Consider the following 14485-nt stretch of genomic DNA (forward strand, 5'->3'; position numbering starts at 1 on the left):
AGGGTTCCAGAGAGCCAGCCCCTCACACCCCTCCTCAAGGGTTTTTGCAGCACCTCCACCAGGTCGGAGTTAGGCCACCTGGAGCACAAAGCCCAAACGAAGAGGTGACCCACAGCCAGCCAATAAGATACAGGAGATTCACACTGGGTCCTGACTCCCTCCTCCACACAGCTCATCCCCCCTGCGAGCTGCACAGCTCTCTTGGGGCACCCCCCAACACACACTCCAGCCCCGGGACAGTGCACGCCAGTCAGCTGTATTGCAACCGGGGTGCACAGGTCCATCACCCCACTGGGCCCAGACCCACTGACATTGGCCCCCAAGCCCTTCACAGGCCCAGCACACAGCCGGCGTTCCTCAGCAGGAATGAGGAGAGAGCCCGGCTCTCAAGGACTCCTGGACCCAGGGCAGGAAGGCTCTGCAGTCAGCAGAGGCGCGCGCACAGACACACAGACACACACACACACACAGACACACACACACACACACACACACACACAACACGCTTCTTACTTAGCATTCAGATCGCCCTGCCAGACCCTGAGTGCGGCCCTGCCCTGCACTCAGAGGTGGCTGGGTGACGGGGAGACGGAGCGCCGTCCTTGAAAGGACAAACGTTTTCTGCTCCAGCCACTCGCCTTTTCTCTAGACAGAGCAGCTCTTGAGAGCCCAGAGTCAAAACAGCCCTGGAGTGTAGATTTTACTCCCCACTGGGCGTCGTTACCACAGCAACTGCTTCTCCTCTTGGAATTCTTTCAAGAGTACAAGCTGTTGCTTCCTTCCAAAACAAAACCAGGGAGAAGCCAGGACACCCCGGGGGTGAGGGAAGGGCCCTGGAGGAAGGAGGGCCAGCCGTGCCCCCCAGCCACAGCGAGCTCCGCCACGGGGTCTCCCAGATCTCTGCGGGGCTTAGAAACTAGACACGAGTCCTCCCAGCTGTTCAGGGTGGTGTGTGTTGGCGGAGAGGGCAGTGCTGAGGGCATGGGGTGTGGGGCGTGTGTGCTTTGGGGAGTTGTGGGGTGTGTACAGGGGTGGGATGAGGGGACTGAGGGCTGGGAATACAGGAGGCATGGGTGTAGTCTGGCCGGTTGCTGTTTGGGGTGTGTGGGGAGGTGTGTGGGTAGGGGGCGGGGGGGGTGTGAGGAGGTGTGGGGTGCAATGATGCAAGGGAGTGAAAGGGGGAGGGAGGTTTGGGGGTATACTGTTGTATGTGGAGGTGAGTTGGGGGTACCTGGGGGGGTGCAATATGAGGGTGTGTGTTGGGGGGAGGTATTCTTCAGTATCCCAAGATGAAACATGGGGCATATTATCTCCTGAAACAAGAACACAGAGGGAAAAGGGGGAAAGCGATACATCGGGAAAATGGGACTGACATACCTGCTGGGCTGTGCCTAGTCGCTCAGTCGTGTCCGACTCTGCGACCCCGTGGACTGTAGCCGCCAGGCTCCTCTGTCCATGAGACTCTCCAGGCAAGAATACTGCAGTGGGTTGCCATGCTCTCCTCCAGGGGCTCTCCCAAACCCAGGGATTGAACCCAGGTCTCCCGCATTGCAGGTGGATTCTTACCATCTGAGCCAAGCCCAAGAATACTGGAGTGGGTAGCCTATCCCTTTTCCAGGAGATCTTTCCAATCCAGGAATTGAACGGGGGTCTCCTGTATTGCAAGTGGGGTTCTTTACCAGCTGAGCTACTGGAGAAGCCCATACACATTACTACTATATATAAAATAGGTAACTAATAAGGACCTACTCTATAGCACAGGGAACTCCACTCAATATTCTGTAATGGGCTATATGGGAGAAGAATCTAAAAAAGAGTGGACATATGTCTATATGTCTATCAGTTATACTGATTTTCTTTGCTATATACCTGAAACTAACACAACACTATAAATTAACTATACTCCAACAAACAAATTTTTTAAAATAATAAGAATAGCACAGCTTGCATTTCAACCCTGGATTATAATACTTAGTACTACAGAGCAACCACATCCTGCTCCAAGGGTCAGCAGGCGTGAATGTAAAACACACGGCCCAGGTTTAGACAACTGACCTAGAAGCAACTGTTCGAGGCAACTCATATTTCTAGTCAGAACACCCGCCTCAGTTGCTCCAGAGTATGGACAGAGTGGATGGAAGTCTAAGCGGCTTTGGGGAGCCAGGGTGACAGGCCCCCGCCCTCCTTGTGAGTCAGAAATAAGTCCCTTCTGATACATAAAGCCAACAGGCTCAGAGTTATGGGACACAGAACACGCAGGACAACTGCCCACGCCATGAATGTCTAAATCCTTGTCAAAATAAATTTGAGCTGCCCCTGCCCCAAGGAGCTGCCTATCTCTTGGGGGACTGGCATGAACTGGGACTCAGTAACATTCAAAGCAAAAAAAAAAAAAAAAAAGTCACTACTACTACTATTATAGAAACTACAACTACTATCAAGATGCTGCGGGGAAACTCCCTAGCGGTCCAGTAGATAAGACTCTGTATTCCCAATGCAGGAGGCCTGGGTTCCATCCCTGGTCAGGAAACCAGATCCCACATGTCACAACTAAAGATCCCACGTACAGCATCTAAGACCTGGCACAGCCACATAAATAAATATTTTTTAAAAAAAAGAAGTTGTCGGAGATTAGCAGTATGTCTTATCAAGGACACTGCATGCCAACCATTCAGGGGGAAATAGTCTTCTTTCTAAAAAAAATAAATGCCAGATAATAAATAGTGCTGAGTCACTGATATCCATATGGGGAGAAAATCTTGACATCTACTTTAAACCATGCAAAAATAAATAAGTTTCAGATGGATAGGCAATCTAAATGTGAAAGGCAAAACAATAAAGCTTCTAGAATACAAAACAAGGGAATATCAACATGACCCAGAGTATGCAGCCATTTCCTTAAATGGGCCACGAAGCATTAGCAGAAAAAATGGATAAATTGGCCTACGTTAAATAAATAATTTCTCTTCATCAAAAAATGTGATTAAAAGCAAGAAAAGTCAAGATCCAGAGAGACACCTATAGTACATATATAGAACAAAGGACCCGCTCAGGACTGGAATAAAGAACTCGCCAAAATCAATAGGAAAAAGTGCCAGGCAACCCAATGGATGGCATCATTGATTCAATGGCAAACTCTCGGAGACAGTGAAGAACAGGGAAGCTTGGTATGCTGCAGTCCATAGGGTCATAAGGAATTGGATACAACTGAGCAACTGAACAACAACCCAATAAAAGGCATAAACAGGCACTTCATATAAACATACTAAAAGATACAGAATTTTATTAGTTAGGAAGAAAACGCAAATTTAAACCACAAAGGGATACCCCTACACTTCCATCCACAGGCTAACATGAAAAAGACTAACCATACCAAGTGCTGGAAAGAACTCTCATACACTGCTGGTGGGAGTGTAAAACGGTGTAGGCATTTTGGAAAATTGTTGAGTAAGTGAGAGTCGCTCAGCTGTGTCCGACTCTTTGCGACCCCATGGGCTGTAGCCTGCCAGGCTCCTTTGTCCATGGAATTCTCCAGGCAAGAATACTGGAGTGGGTTGCCATTTCCTTCTCCAAGGGATCCTCCTGACCCAGGGATTGCACAGGGGTCTCCTGCAATGCAGACAGATTCCTTACCATCTGAGCCATCAGGGAAGTCTACTATTAAGAGACACTTCTAAGTATAAAGACAGGTCAACTTAAAAAGTATCAGCAGATACATGCTTGACTTTATCTTATAATCTATAGATAATTCATTAGAATATGTAATGAATCCATACACCTTTTCCAAAGGAATACCTGAGACAGAAGTAGCAATAAAGTTATACACTGTTAGGCTGTTTCTAACCCCCTTTGCTGTGTAAGCTCAGTACCCAGGGGATCTTGTCTAGCCCCAGGGCTTCGAATCCTCCTACACAAGCATCTCTCAGCAGAGCAGATGCCTGCCTGACAGTCTCTCTCCACTTGGGGGTCTAATAGTCATCTCAGACCTAAAGTGGCCTAAACCGGACTCCTGATTTCCCCTGCAAGACCGCTCTCCCATGGACTTATCTCAGGAACAGGGGCCCCAACCCACCCCTTACCCGACCCTCCCATGGAAGCCCCTGGAGGCAGGGAGGCAGTCTTGTTCACAGGTTAGATCCCCAGGGCCTGACAAACAGCTGGTGCTCAATAAATACTTGTTGGGTGGCTGGCTACAGAGTTTCTGCAGTTAGGAAGGGCTCCAGGAAAAGGAGTGTTCCACTTTCTTTTGTCAAGGGGGAATGTCCAGCAAGTGATTGGGGATTTCCAGATAAATACCGTATCAGAATCATCTGGGGAACTTCAAAAATGCTCAGGAAAGTTACGACCAACCTAGATAGCATATTACAAAGCAGAGACATTACTTTGCCAACAAAGGTCCATCTAGTCAAGGCTATGGTTTTTCCAGTGGTCATGTATGGATGTGAGAGTTGGACTGTAAAGAAAGCTGAGCGCCAAAGAATTGATGCATTTGAACTGTGGTGTTGGAGAAGACTCTTGAGAGTCCCTTGGACTGCAAGGAGATCCAACCAGTCCATTCTAAAGGAGATCAGTGAAGGACTGATGCTGAAGCTGAAACTCCAATACTTTGGCCACCTCACGCGAAGAGCTGACTCATTGGAAAAGTCCCTGATGCTGGGAGGGATTGGGGGCAGGAGGAGAAGGTGACGACAGAGGATGAGATGGCTGGATGGCATCACCGACTCGATGGACATGGGTTTGGGTAGACTCTGGGAGTTGGTGATGGACAGGGAGGCCTGGCATGCTGCGATTCATGGGGTTGCAAAGAGTCGGACACGACTGAGCAACTGAACTAAACTGAATTCATCTTAAGATCCTGACAGGAGGTTTCAGATGGAGCCAGGGAGAGACTGCAAGTTGTCTCTCCAGGTGATCCTTGGGCACCAGTAGGTATGAGGACCTCTGACTGATTCAACACCTTTATTTGACAAATGAACAAGTCAGGGCCCTCTGAGGGGATGACTCAATCCAAGGTTTCAATACTGGTTCATCAACAGGTGCCTGTGTAGGGAGCCCAAACCTGCCACCCACGAGGTTCTCCCTTTCACTGGCCCCTAAGACCTCGGGGTCCGAGCAGAGGGGGAAGTGAAGATTGGTCCTTAGGATGAATGGGTACTGCACAGCTCATCTAGGTTGCAGCTCTGCAAATTTACTTTTTCTTGTTTTGGTTAATTTAAACCTCCTGCACTAAAAGTGAATTCTATTGATACCTTCAAGGAATCAGGGCTGGGCTGAGTAAAGTCAGGGGGCCAGAAGGATGTCCTCTTTGCTTCTGCTGGAAACAGGCTGCACTCCACCCACTGTCACCCAGCAGAGAGGGCTGGAGGACTACCTGCCCTCCCGCTTCCAGCAGGGCAGTGGAGACATGACAGACACCCACGTTGATAAAAGGCCCATGTGCAAGACCTTGACCTGGACCCTTCTCGGACCGCTTCTCTGTGCTCCTGGCTACTGACGAGGTCTGGATTTACAGACAGAGATAGGGAGGCCCAGAGCTTTAAAGATTTGCTCTCATCCCAAAGAGGTGATGAGTGGAGCCGAGATTTGAACCGGATAGTCTACACACAAAGCACATGCTCTCTGCTATGTCTTGCGGATCCCTCCAGGCAACCTGGTGGCAATTTCTGTATGTGATGGGAAGGTGACCTCTTCTTCAGGGCCGCTTGTTCCCAAGCTCCTGGGGGCGAGGAGTGGAGAGGGACACCGGGCCAGAGCTTAAGGGACCACCCAGGACTGACACCATGACAAAGCACAGACATGAGAGGTCCCTACAGCCCCAGGTATCCTGATCTATTAAATAGGGAGTAATCAACGTCTATCTTAAAGGACTTCTTCAGGAATGAACAAGTCATGAGACCCTATAAGCGGTCATGTAAATGTTAGGTCTGCCAACCTGCCAAAGGCTGTCAACCCAGGAGACATGACTGCCTCAAGTGACTTAGCCATCAGGCTGCTGGGCATGGGGATGTGGCCACATGGGGTGGGGACAGAGACAGCTTCCGGAGAGAAGAGCAGGCCACGGACAAGTCGGACTCTCCCCCCCCTGCCGCCCCAGCTCGCTGGACTCTCCTCCACCATCCCTCGCTTGCTGCCACCCTCTGCCGCCCACAACCCATGCGAGCCCTTCCCTCCAGCTCCCTCTATGCCCTCACCCCACACTGGCTAGGACTGTACCCACAGCATCCGAATCAGAGAGTTTCAACCTGCTCCCCTCTGCCTTGGCACTGCTTCCACTCTCCACATGCACGTGTCTTGACTGTGAAGATCACAACTGTACTACCCAAGAGTCAGCATTCAATTCCACTGGGTGCACACTCAAAAGGTCAGGAATATACATCAGCTGAAGACACCGGCCACAAAGACTGACAACTTCAAAGCCCTCTGCCCCAACTCTAGGCCCCCGAGGCTGACGTGACGGTCACCTGGGTTGCCACCTGCCCTCTCCCCCTTGGCTCTTAACAAATGGGAGTTCAGGTGAGACACGGTCTGAATTGGATGAGATGGAGCAAGCCCTCCAGAGATGCACTGTTCCATAAGGCAGTCATATGTTAAGGATGGCTGTCCAAATATAAATTAATTTGCGTGCGTGCTAAGTCGCTTCAGTCGTGTCTGACTCTCTGCGACTCCATGGACTGTAGCCCACTAGGCTCCTCTGTCCATTGGATTCTCTAGACAAGAATACTGGAGGAGGGGCTGCCATGCCCTCCTCCAGGGGATCTTCCCAACTCAAGGATCAAACCTGGGTTTCCTGTGATTCCTGCCATGCAGGCGAACTCTTTTCCGCTGAGCCACCAGGGAAGCCCATGGAATAAAATTAATGCGTGTTAGCCACATTGCAAGGGTTCAAGAGCCACATGCGGCTCGAGGCTGCAGCACTAGACAGCACAGATTCTACAGGGAACACTGAACACTGAACAGCACTGCTCTGGTCTCTAGAGCAAAAAACAGGAACTGCTGTTGAACCTGAAAGCTGACAGCCAGACCTTGGCCCTGAGGTCACACCCAATCCCTGAGGGGCTGGCTGAGCAGACAACCAGTCTCCAAGTCTCAGGGCAGAAAGAGACAGTCCAATCCAGGCCAAATGTCAGAAGAGCCAACAGCCAGGGGGCAAATGTTTGTGCCAACTGAATCACTTTTGGAAGCCTCCATCTGGCTGCTGATGAGGAAGAGATCAGAGAAGAAAGTGGCCTCATGGTGCCTGGTGGCCAGCTCCAAAGAGAATGACACAGAGCTTCATCAACAGCCTCGAACTGTTCACCTACTCACCTGGCCTGGAACTTCTGGATGAGCATCAAGAAACGAGGTTCCAATACTACAACACAGAAATATGTGCCCAGGGAAGGCTGGCCACCCTCCCAAGCGGAAGCCCTGGCTCCTGTAGAACTTGGCCACCAGACTGCCCAGAGGCACTTTTAGACCTCGTTCCTGCCAACTACGTGCTGTTAAACCCTCTGGAGCATCCCCTGCTGGCCTCTCTGTGCCCCTGAATGTCCCCATCTCTGAACTGCTCCCCTGGAACATTCTTTTCCCGATACTTTAATACTCCATCCTCAGTCCTGTCCATCACAACTCAGCTCATGTTCCACTCTGCCTTTCCGTGAAGCATCCCTGGACCCAGCTTGGCTTTCCCAGGAACCCCAGGAGTATAGTCGAATATTGTATGTGGTCTTTCCACCTGTCACCCTGGACTGGTAGACTTGCAGGATGCTGCTACAAGTGAGGCTGCCCCTGAATAAAAGCCCCCTCTAGCAGAGGGTCTTGCTTGGGCTAGAATCCAGCAGAGTTACTTAGGCTCCATGACTTTGGGCATCCCAGCACCTCTGAACCCCTTCTTGTCTTGCCCCCTCTCAAATCAGTGGCATCAGGTGGGCTAGCAAGGAAGTACTGTAGAAAACTGCCGAGCTGCACAATCATGATGGAGCTTTACTACTGAATAACGCACAGAAACTCTGTGACTGGAACCTTGAGTCCGTCTGTCACACTCTCAGGAAGGATTCCTCCAGACAACACTACATTATGAGTTTACAGTCTCATGAGGGAGGAGAAGAAGATACACCATGAGGAAAATCAGCCTCATGCCTGAAACCATGATGCCTCCAGCAAAACCATGCGCACAGATGGTATCAATGAAGGATCTGCCACTGAGTCTAGGGGGCCAGCAGGGAGCCACCTCCATGGGCAGACAGGCCCTCTCCATCAACAGGCTGCGGCAGTGCTCAACCCTGAAGTCTGCCCCATGGCGGCCTCGTCCTCACATCAGAGGAATGAACTATAAAAGCGGGGCACCACTTCCTCCCTGGGTGAGGAGACCCCTCGCTTCCTATCTGCCAGCAGCAGGCAGGCCGTTCTTCCTCCCCACTCACAGGTCCCACAGGAAATGACTGTGGGCTGGAAAATTAACTCTGACTGTAGACCCTTGACTATCTTTTTCCCAGGCATCTACCCCAACAATAACATCACTCAAGAACTGCGAAGATTAAATATGACACTAAAACCACAGGTAAACAAAAGGTAAGAAAAGATAAATCGGCATTCATCAAAATTTTAAGAACTGTTGTGCATCCAAGGACACTACCAATAAAGTGAAAAGACAACCCACAGAATGGGAGAAAATACTTGCAAATCCCATATCTGACCACAGTTTAATATCCATAGTATGTAAAGAAATCAACCACAACTCAACAGCAGAAAGACAAACCACCCAATTAAAAACAGGCAAAGGACATGAATAGATATTTCTCCAAAGAACACATACAAATGGAAAATCATAAAAAGGTGCTCAACAGCAATAATCATCAGGGAAATGCAAACCAAAACCACAATGAGACACCACTTCACACCTACCAGGAGAGCTAGAATTTTTTTATTAAAGGAACATCACAAGTCTTGGCAAGTATGTAGAGAGGTTGGAACCCTCATGCAATGCGGGTGGTAGTGGAAAATGATACAGCTGCTGTGGGAAATAGTTTGGCGGTTTCTCAAAAAGTTAAACACAGAATTACAAGTAATTCCACTCCTTAGATATATACTCAGAAGAAGTAAAAATAGGGACTCAACGATTTATACACCAAAAAGTACACCAATATACCAATGGCAGTATTAATCACAACTGTCAAAAGGTGTCCATGAACAGATGACTAAACAAAATGTGTTGTGTGTGTATATATATATATAAGGTGAGTGTGTGTGTGTACATATATATATATACAATGGAATATTATTCAGCTTTTAAAAGGAATGAAACTGTTACATACTAGAATGGATGGACCCAGAATTACAAGCATTATTTCACTAAGTGAAATAAGCCAAATACAAAAGAACAAATACTGAAAGATTCCTTTCTATATGAGATATTTACATTAGGCAAATTCAGAGAGACAGAGAGTAGGTTAGCGCCTGCCTACAAGGGGCCGGAGTAAGAGAGGAATGGGGAGTTATTGCTTAATGGCTGCCGAGTTTCTGTTTAGAGTGATGAAAACGTTGTAGAAATAGTGGTGATGGTTGCATAACATTTGTGAATATATTTAGTGCCTATGAAAAACAGCTAAATGGCAAATTTTAGGTCACACAGATTTTACCAAAATAAAAAAGTATATCAAAAAAAAGAAAAGGAACTGTGGCAAGTAAGGCCACACCCATCCTTGTTGGTGTGAAGAAGGGCCAGAATCAGGACTAGTTAGGGTCTTCATCAGAAAAGATTAAGGTATGTGGGCAGCTTGGATTGAGGTCTATACTCTTTTGCCACTGTTGTTTTGGGGGGGAAGTAATTCAAAAAACCTCAAGGAATCACAAAATACATAGGAAGGTTTCTCAACTTGCCCCACCCTGCCTCAAAGAAACGAGTCCAATTTGGTGAGTAAAGACAGCCACCCCGTTCTCATGGTCCCTCCTAACCCCAGCACTCATCTAGGGTACCTCCTCGTTATGTGACAAATAAAACCGCCTCACGTTTATTGGTCTCAGTGCTTCTACCTACAAATTAGCCCTCCTTCTTCCTTCTTCTCAAGGTTGTCATCAACAGCAGATAAGATAAGCCAGGCAGGTGGTATCATTAACCACGTTAAATCTGAAAACACTGCTGCCTTTAATAAAGAAATTAAACTGCCAGAGCTACTGAGTAAAACAGGAGCACCGCCTACGTCCCATCTCTCTTTCCTTCTTTCCTTTTCTTCATAACACCATCTCCATCTATCACGAGGTATATTTTGCTTGACCGTGTGTTCTCCCAGCTAAATGGAAGCTGCCTGGGGCACAGGCTTCTGCGTGTTCGGTTCACTGTGGCACCTCCAGCGTCTGCATGACCGGTGCACAGTGCGTGCTCAGTAGACATGTGCTGAACGAACGGAGTCCTAGCTCTAATAACCCATGTTTAAACAAACCAAACCACATTTCATCGCCTACCACTGCTGCACCATTGACACCACTGTGTGGAAACTAAAGAATCAACTAAAAATTCTAACTTCCCTTTGTAAGCAGGAAAAGGCCTATATGAGCGGAATAATCAAGAGCTCCTAGCTAGGCCTGCCAAAAAAGGACGTTCAATGATGACATGATCTTATATGCAGAAAATCCTAAAGAGCCCACCAAAATAGACCAACAACCCACCCAGATAAAAACAAACAAGAATAAAAATAAAAACAAAAAACTCAGGGAAAATAACAAATTCAGAAAAGTTCCAGGATACAAAATCAACTGATGAAAATCAGCAGCTCTTCTGGCAATGAGCAATCTGAAAGGAATTTAAGACAACAATCCCATTTACAACAGCATGAGAAAGAATAAAATACTGAGGAACACCAATACCAACTTACCAACGAGGCTGAAGACTTGTACAGTATAAACTAGAGAATACTGCTGAGAGGAATTAAAGACTTAAATAAACATAAAGACATCCCATGCTCATGAACTGGGAGACGAGACTGTTAGGATGGCTGCTGCTGCTAAGTCGCTTGAGTCGTGTGACCCCATAGACGGCAGCCCACCAGGCTCCCCCATCCCCGGGATTCTCCAGGCAAGAATACTGGAGTGGGTTGCCGTTTCCTTCTCCAATGTTAGGATGGCAATACAGCTCAAAATGATCTACAGATTCAGGGCATTTCATATCAAAATCTCAATGGTGCTTTTTGCACAAACAGAAAAAATAAAAGTAAAATCATATGGTATCTCAAGGAATCCCAAATGGCCAAAAGAATCTTGAAAGAGAAAGTTGGAGGACTCATTCTTCTTGATTTCAAAACTTACTACAAAGCTACAGTAATCAAAACAATGTGATACAGGCCTAAAGACAAACAACAGACCAATGTGACAGGGGAGAGAGGCCAGAAATAAACCCTTGCATACATGGTTAAATGATTTTCAACAAGGGTACAAAGAATATTCAGTAGAGAAAGGACAGTCTTTTCAACAAATGGTACTGGGAAAGTAGGACGTTCACATGCAAAAGAATGTACATGATACCATATACAAATATTAACTTGAAATGGATCAAAGACCTAATTGAAAGAGCTAAAACTATAAAACTCTTAGAAAAAAACACAAGGAAAAGCTTCATGATCTTCTATTTGACAAGGGTTCATTAGGTGCAATACCAAAAGCAGCCTCAACAACAGAAAAAGAAAAAGGTAAAATGACCATCAAAATTTAAAACTTTGTGCATCACAAGACATTATCAGAAAGTAAAAATACAACCTTAGGAGTGGGAGAAAATATCACCTCTCTGATACAGACTTAATATCCAGGACACATGAAGAACTCTTACAACTCAACAACTACAGTCAAAACCCAATTAAAAAATGAACAAAGCAATAGCAAAAAGAAAAAAAATATGGGGAAAGGATTGAATAAACACTTCTCAAAAAAGCCACACAAATGGCCACAGGCACATGAGAAGATGTTCAATATCACTAATCATCAGAGAAATGCAAATCAAAACTACAACCACAATTAGTATGTATATAATCAACAAAACATAAAATAACAGGTGTTGGCAAGGACGTGGGGAAACTGGAATCCTTAAGCACTGCCGTTGGGAATGTAATATGATGTGGCTGCTATGGAAAACACAGCGGTTCCTCAAAAAATTAAACACAGAATTACTGTAGGATCCCCAAATTCTACTGGGTATAAATGCAAAAGAACTGAAAACAGGGACCCAAATAAATATTTGTATACCCACTACATACTTACAACAGCTAAAACCTAGAAGCAATCCAACTGCCCGCTAATAGAGCCTGACATAAGCTACAACAGGGATGAACCCTGACAACATTATGCTGAATGAATAAGCCACTGACAATAGAGACAAGTACCACATGATTCTACTTATATGATACCTAGAATAGTCAAGAAACAGAAAGAATGGTGGTTGTCAGGAGCTGGGGAAACAGGAGAAAGAGACTTATTGTTTAATGGGCACATATTTCCATTTGGGATGATGAAAAAGTGCTGGAATTAGTGGTATAGTTATATAACATTGTGACTGTCCTTAATGACACTGATTTGTACACTTCAAATGGTAAATTTGGTGTTTATATTATACACAATTTTTTTTAAGTAAAGGCGAAAAAATAGGTTCATATTTCCAGCCTATTGAGAGAATCCCTCTTAAAAGCCGAGTTTCTGACTTCCCTGGTGGCTCAGTGGTAAAGAATCTGCCTGCCAGTGCCAAAGACATGGGTTTGAGCTCTGATCCGGGAAGATCCCACACACATGCGGAGCAACTTAAGGCTGGGTACAACCATTGCGCCTGTATCCCAGAGCTCCACAACATGAGAAGCCCCGTGCACCACGAGTAGCTCCCGCTCGCTGTAGCTAGAGATAACCCTGCTCAGCAACGAAGACCCAGCACAGCCAAAAATAAATATATACTTTTTAAAAAGGCCAGTTTTCTGATAGCCTGGGCCTCCTTCCCATTGTAAGGGACACTGAGGATGCTGTTTTATTCTTTTTATTCTGCCCTCAAACCCAATTCCAATCATCTGGGCCCTAAATCCAAGCCAACAGCTCCGGTCAACTAGCTACTGTTTGTAAGGTTGAGGTCCTGAGCATCCCTGGGCCATGCAGTTTGCAGAGATGACTGTCTGACAGGGATGAAAAGCTGCCAATAAAAACAGAAGGCAATTCTGCTGGCTTTCACTCTCTATTACTTCCCCTTCCTCTTTTCTAGCAGGACATCAGACAGCCATGCAGAAAAGTAACAAACCAAACAGACCTGCCTGCCTTTTATTTTTCAGTTGGAAAATGGCCTCCCTGTTTTCCCCCAATCCTTTGCAGGTCTAGATATTTAACATCCTTTGTATTTTGCACACTTGAGGACAAAGTTTTTGCCCATCCAAACACAGCAGAATGAACAACGTTCATCCTCTGTACTCCAGTCTCCAGGGCTCTTGCATATAGATAATCTAACAGAGTATCCTGTTAGATCGCAAAATAACCCAGTGAAGACGAACGTTTAGGGGTTGTCATCCTCCACTGGAGGCATGAAGAAACCCAGGCTCACGGAGATGAAGCAATTTGTCCTACATCCCACAACCCCAAGTGACAGGTCCAGGGTTGGCACAGAAGCAGTGAGTCTCAGAGTTCTCCTTCCCCTCGATTACTTCCGAAAGATGAACAGAATAGAAACAGTATCAGGCCATTTTGGTGTCAAACAAGACCAAGGAAAAACGCTTCCAAGTCTGGTAACCAGTAGGACTAGAAGGTCCAGCCCCAAAGAAGAGCTTGGTAAACAACTAAGCGACCGCCTCTTTCCCCAATCCAATCTAGAAATGGATCTTTCTTGTTGGGTTTCTGTACTCAAGGCTTTCAGCTGGGCGCCCAGAGTACAGTCCGTACTGCCGTTCTCTGAGCGCTCTGGCACACAGGCCGGATGGTCATGGGAAAACGGAAGTTTCAGCGTGCTCAGACGCGAACAAACCACGCCTAAATCAACGACCATGCGAAACTCAGAGTGGCCCTGGAGATCCAAACGAAAAACCCAGGAGCCAAAGGGCCTGCGGAGTGACGACCACTGCCCTACCCGTCGCTACGCATGCGCGACAGCCCCAGCGCCGGACTGCAACAGTTCCAACAGAGCCACACTCACTGGGCGGGCACAGACGCAGTGCGCATGCTCCTACAGCGCGCATGCGTGACCTCGGTGTTGCCTTTTCCCAGCAGGCCCCTGCCCTCTCGTCGCTATGGCGGATCTAAACGTTGGCTACCTCAGCCACGGCCCTCACAGGGTATTCCTCACCTTGCGTCCCGTTTTCTCCCGTAGGGCCTTCAGCCGTTCCTTTCGCCGCAACGCCTCTTCCTCTAATCGGCCCACACCGGCCGCAGTCGCCGCCATCTTGCCCATAGACAACCCCCCCCGCCCCAACCTTCTCTCGCCCCTCAACGCGCAGGCCCAAGGTGTAGATGAGCCTCTCACGGCCAATCCAAGGACGAGAATGGGAAAGCAGGAAGA

At 47.3% G+C, this 14485-nt stretch overlaps 1 protein-coding gene across 1 annotated transcript in view; it reads right to left on the minus strand.

The window, feature by feature from the left end:
* CCDC12 (coiled-coil domain containing 12) overlaps positions 1-14485 on the minus strand; it is a 38247-nt gene extending 23762 nt beyond the window's left edge. Inside the window, exon 1 of the mRNA XM_043443013.1 lies at positions 14273-14485. Within this exon, the coding sequence (XP_043298948.1) occupies positions 14273-14377 (105 nt within the window). The 5' untranslated portion in view covers positions 14378-14485. The remainder of the gene's footprint in view (positions 1-14272) is intronic.

Source organism: Cervus canadensis, chromosome 22 (genome assembly GCF_019320065.1).
Source record: "Cervus canadensis isolate Bull #8, Minnesota chromosome 22, ASM1932006v1, whole genome shotgun sequence".
NCBI classification, from domain to species: Eukaryota; Metazoa; Chordata; class Mammalia; order Artiodactyla; family Cervidae; genus Cervus; species Cervus canadensis.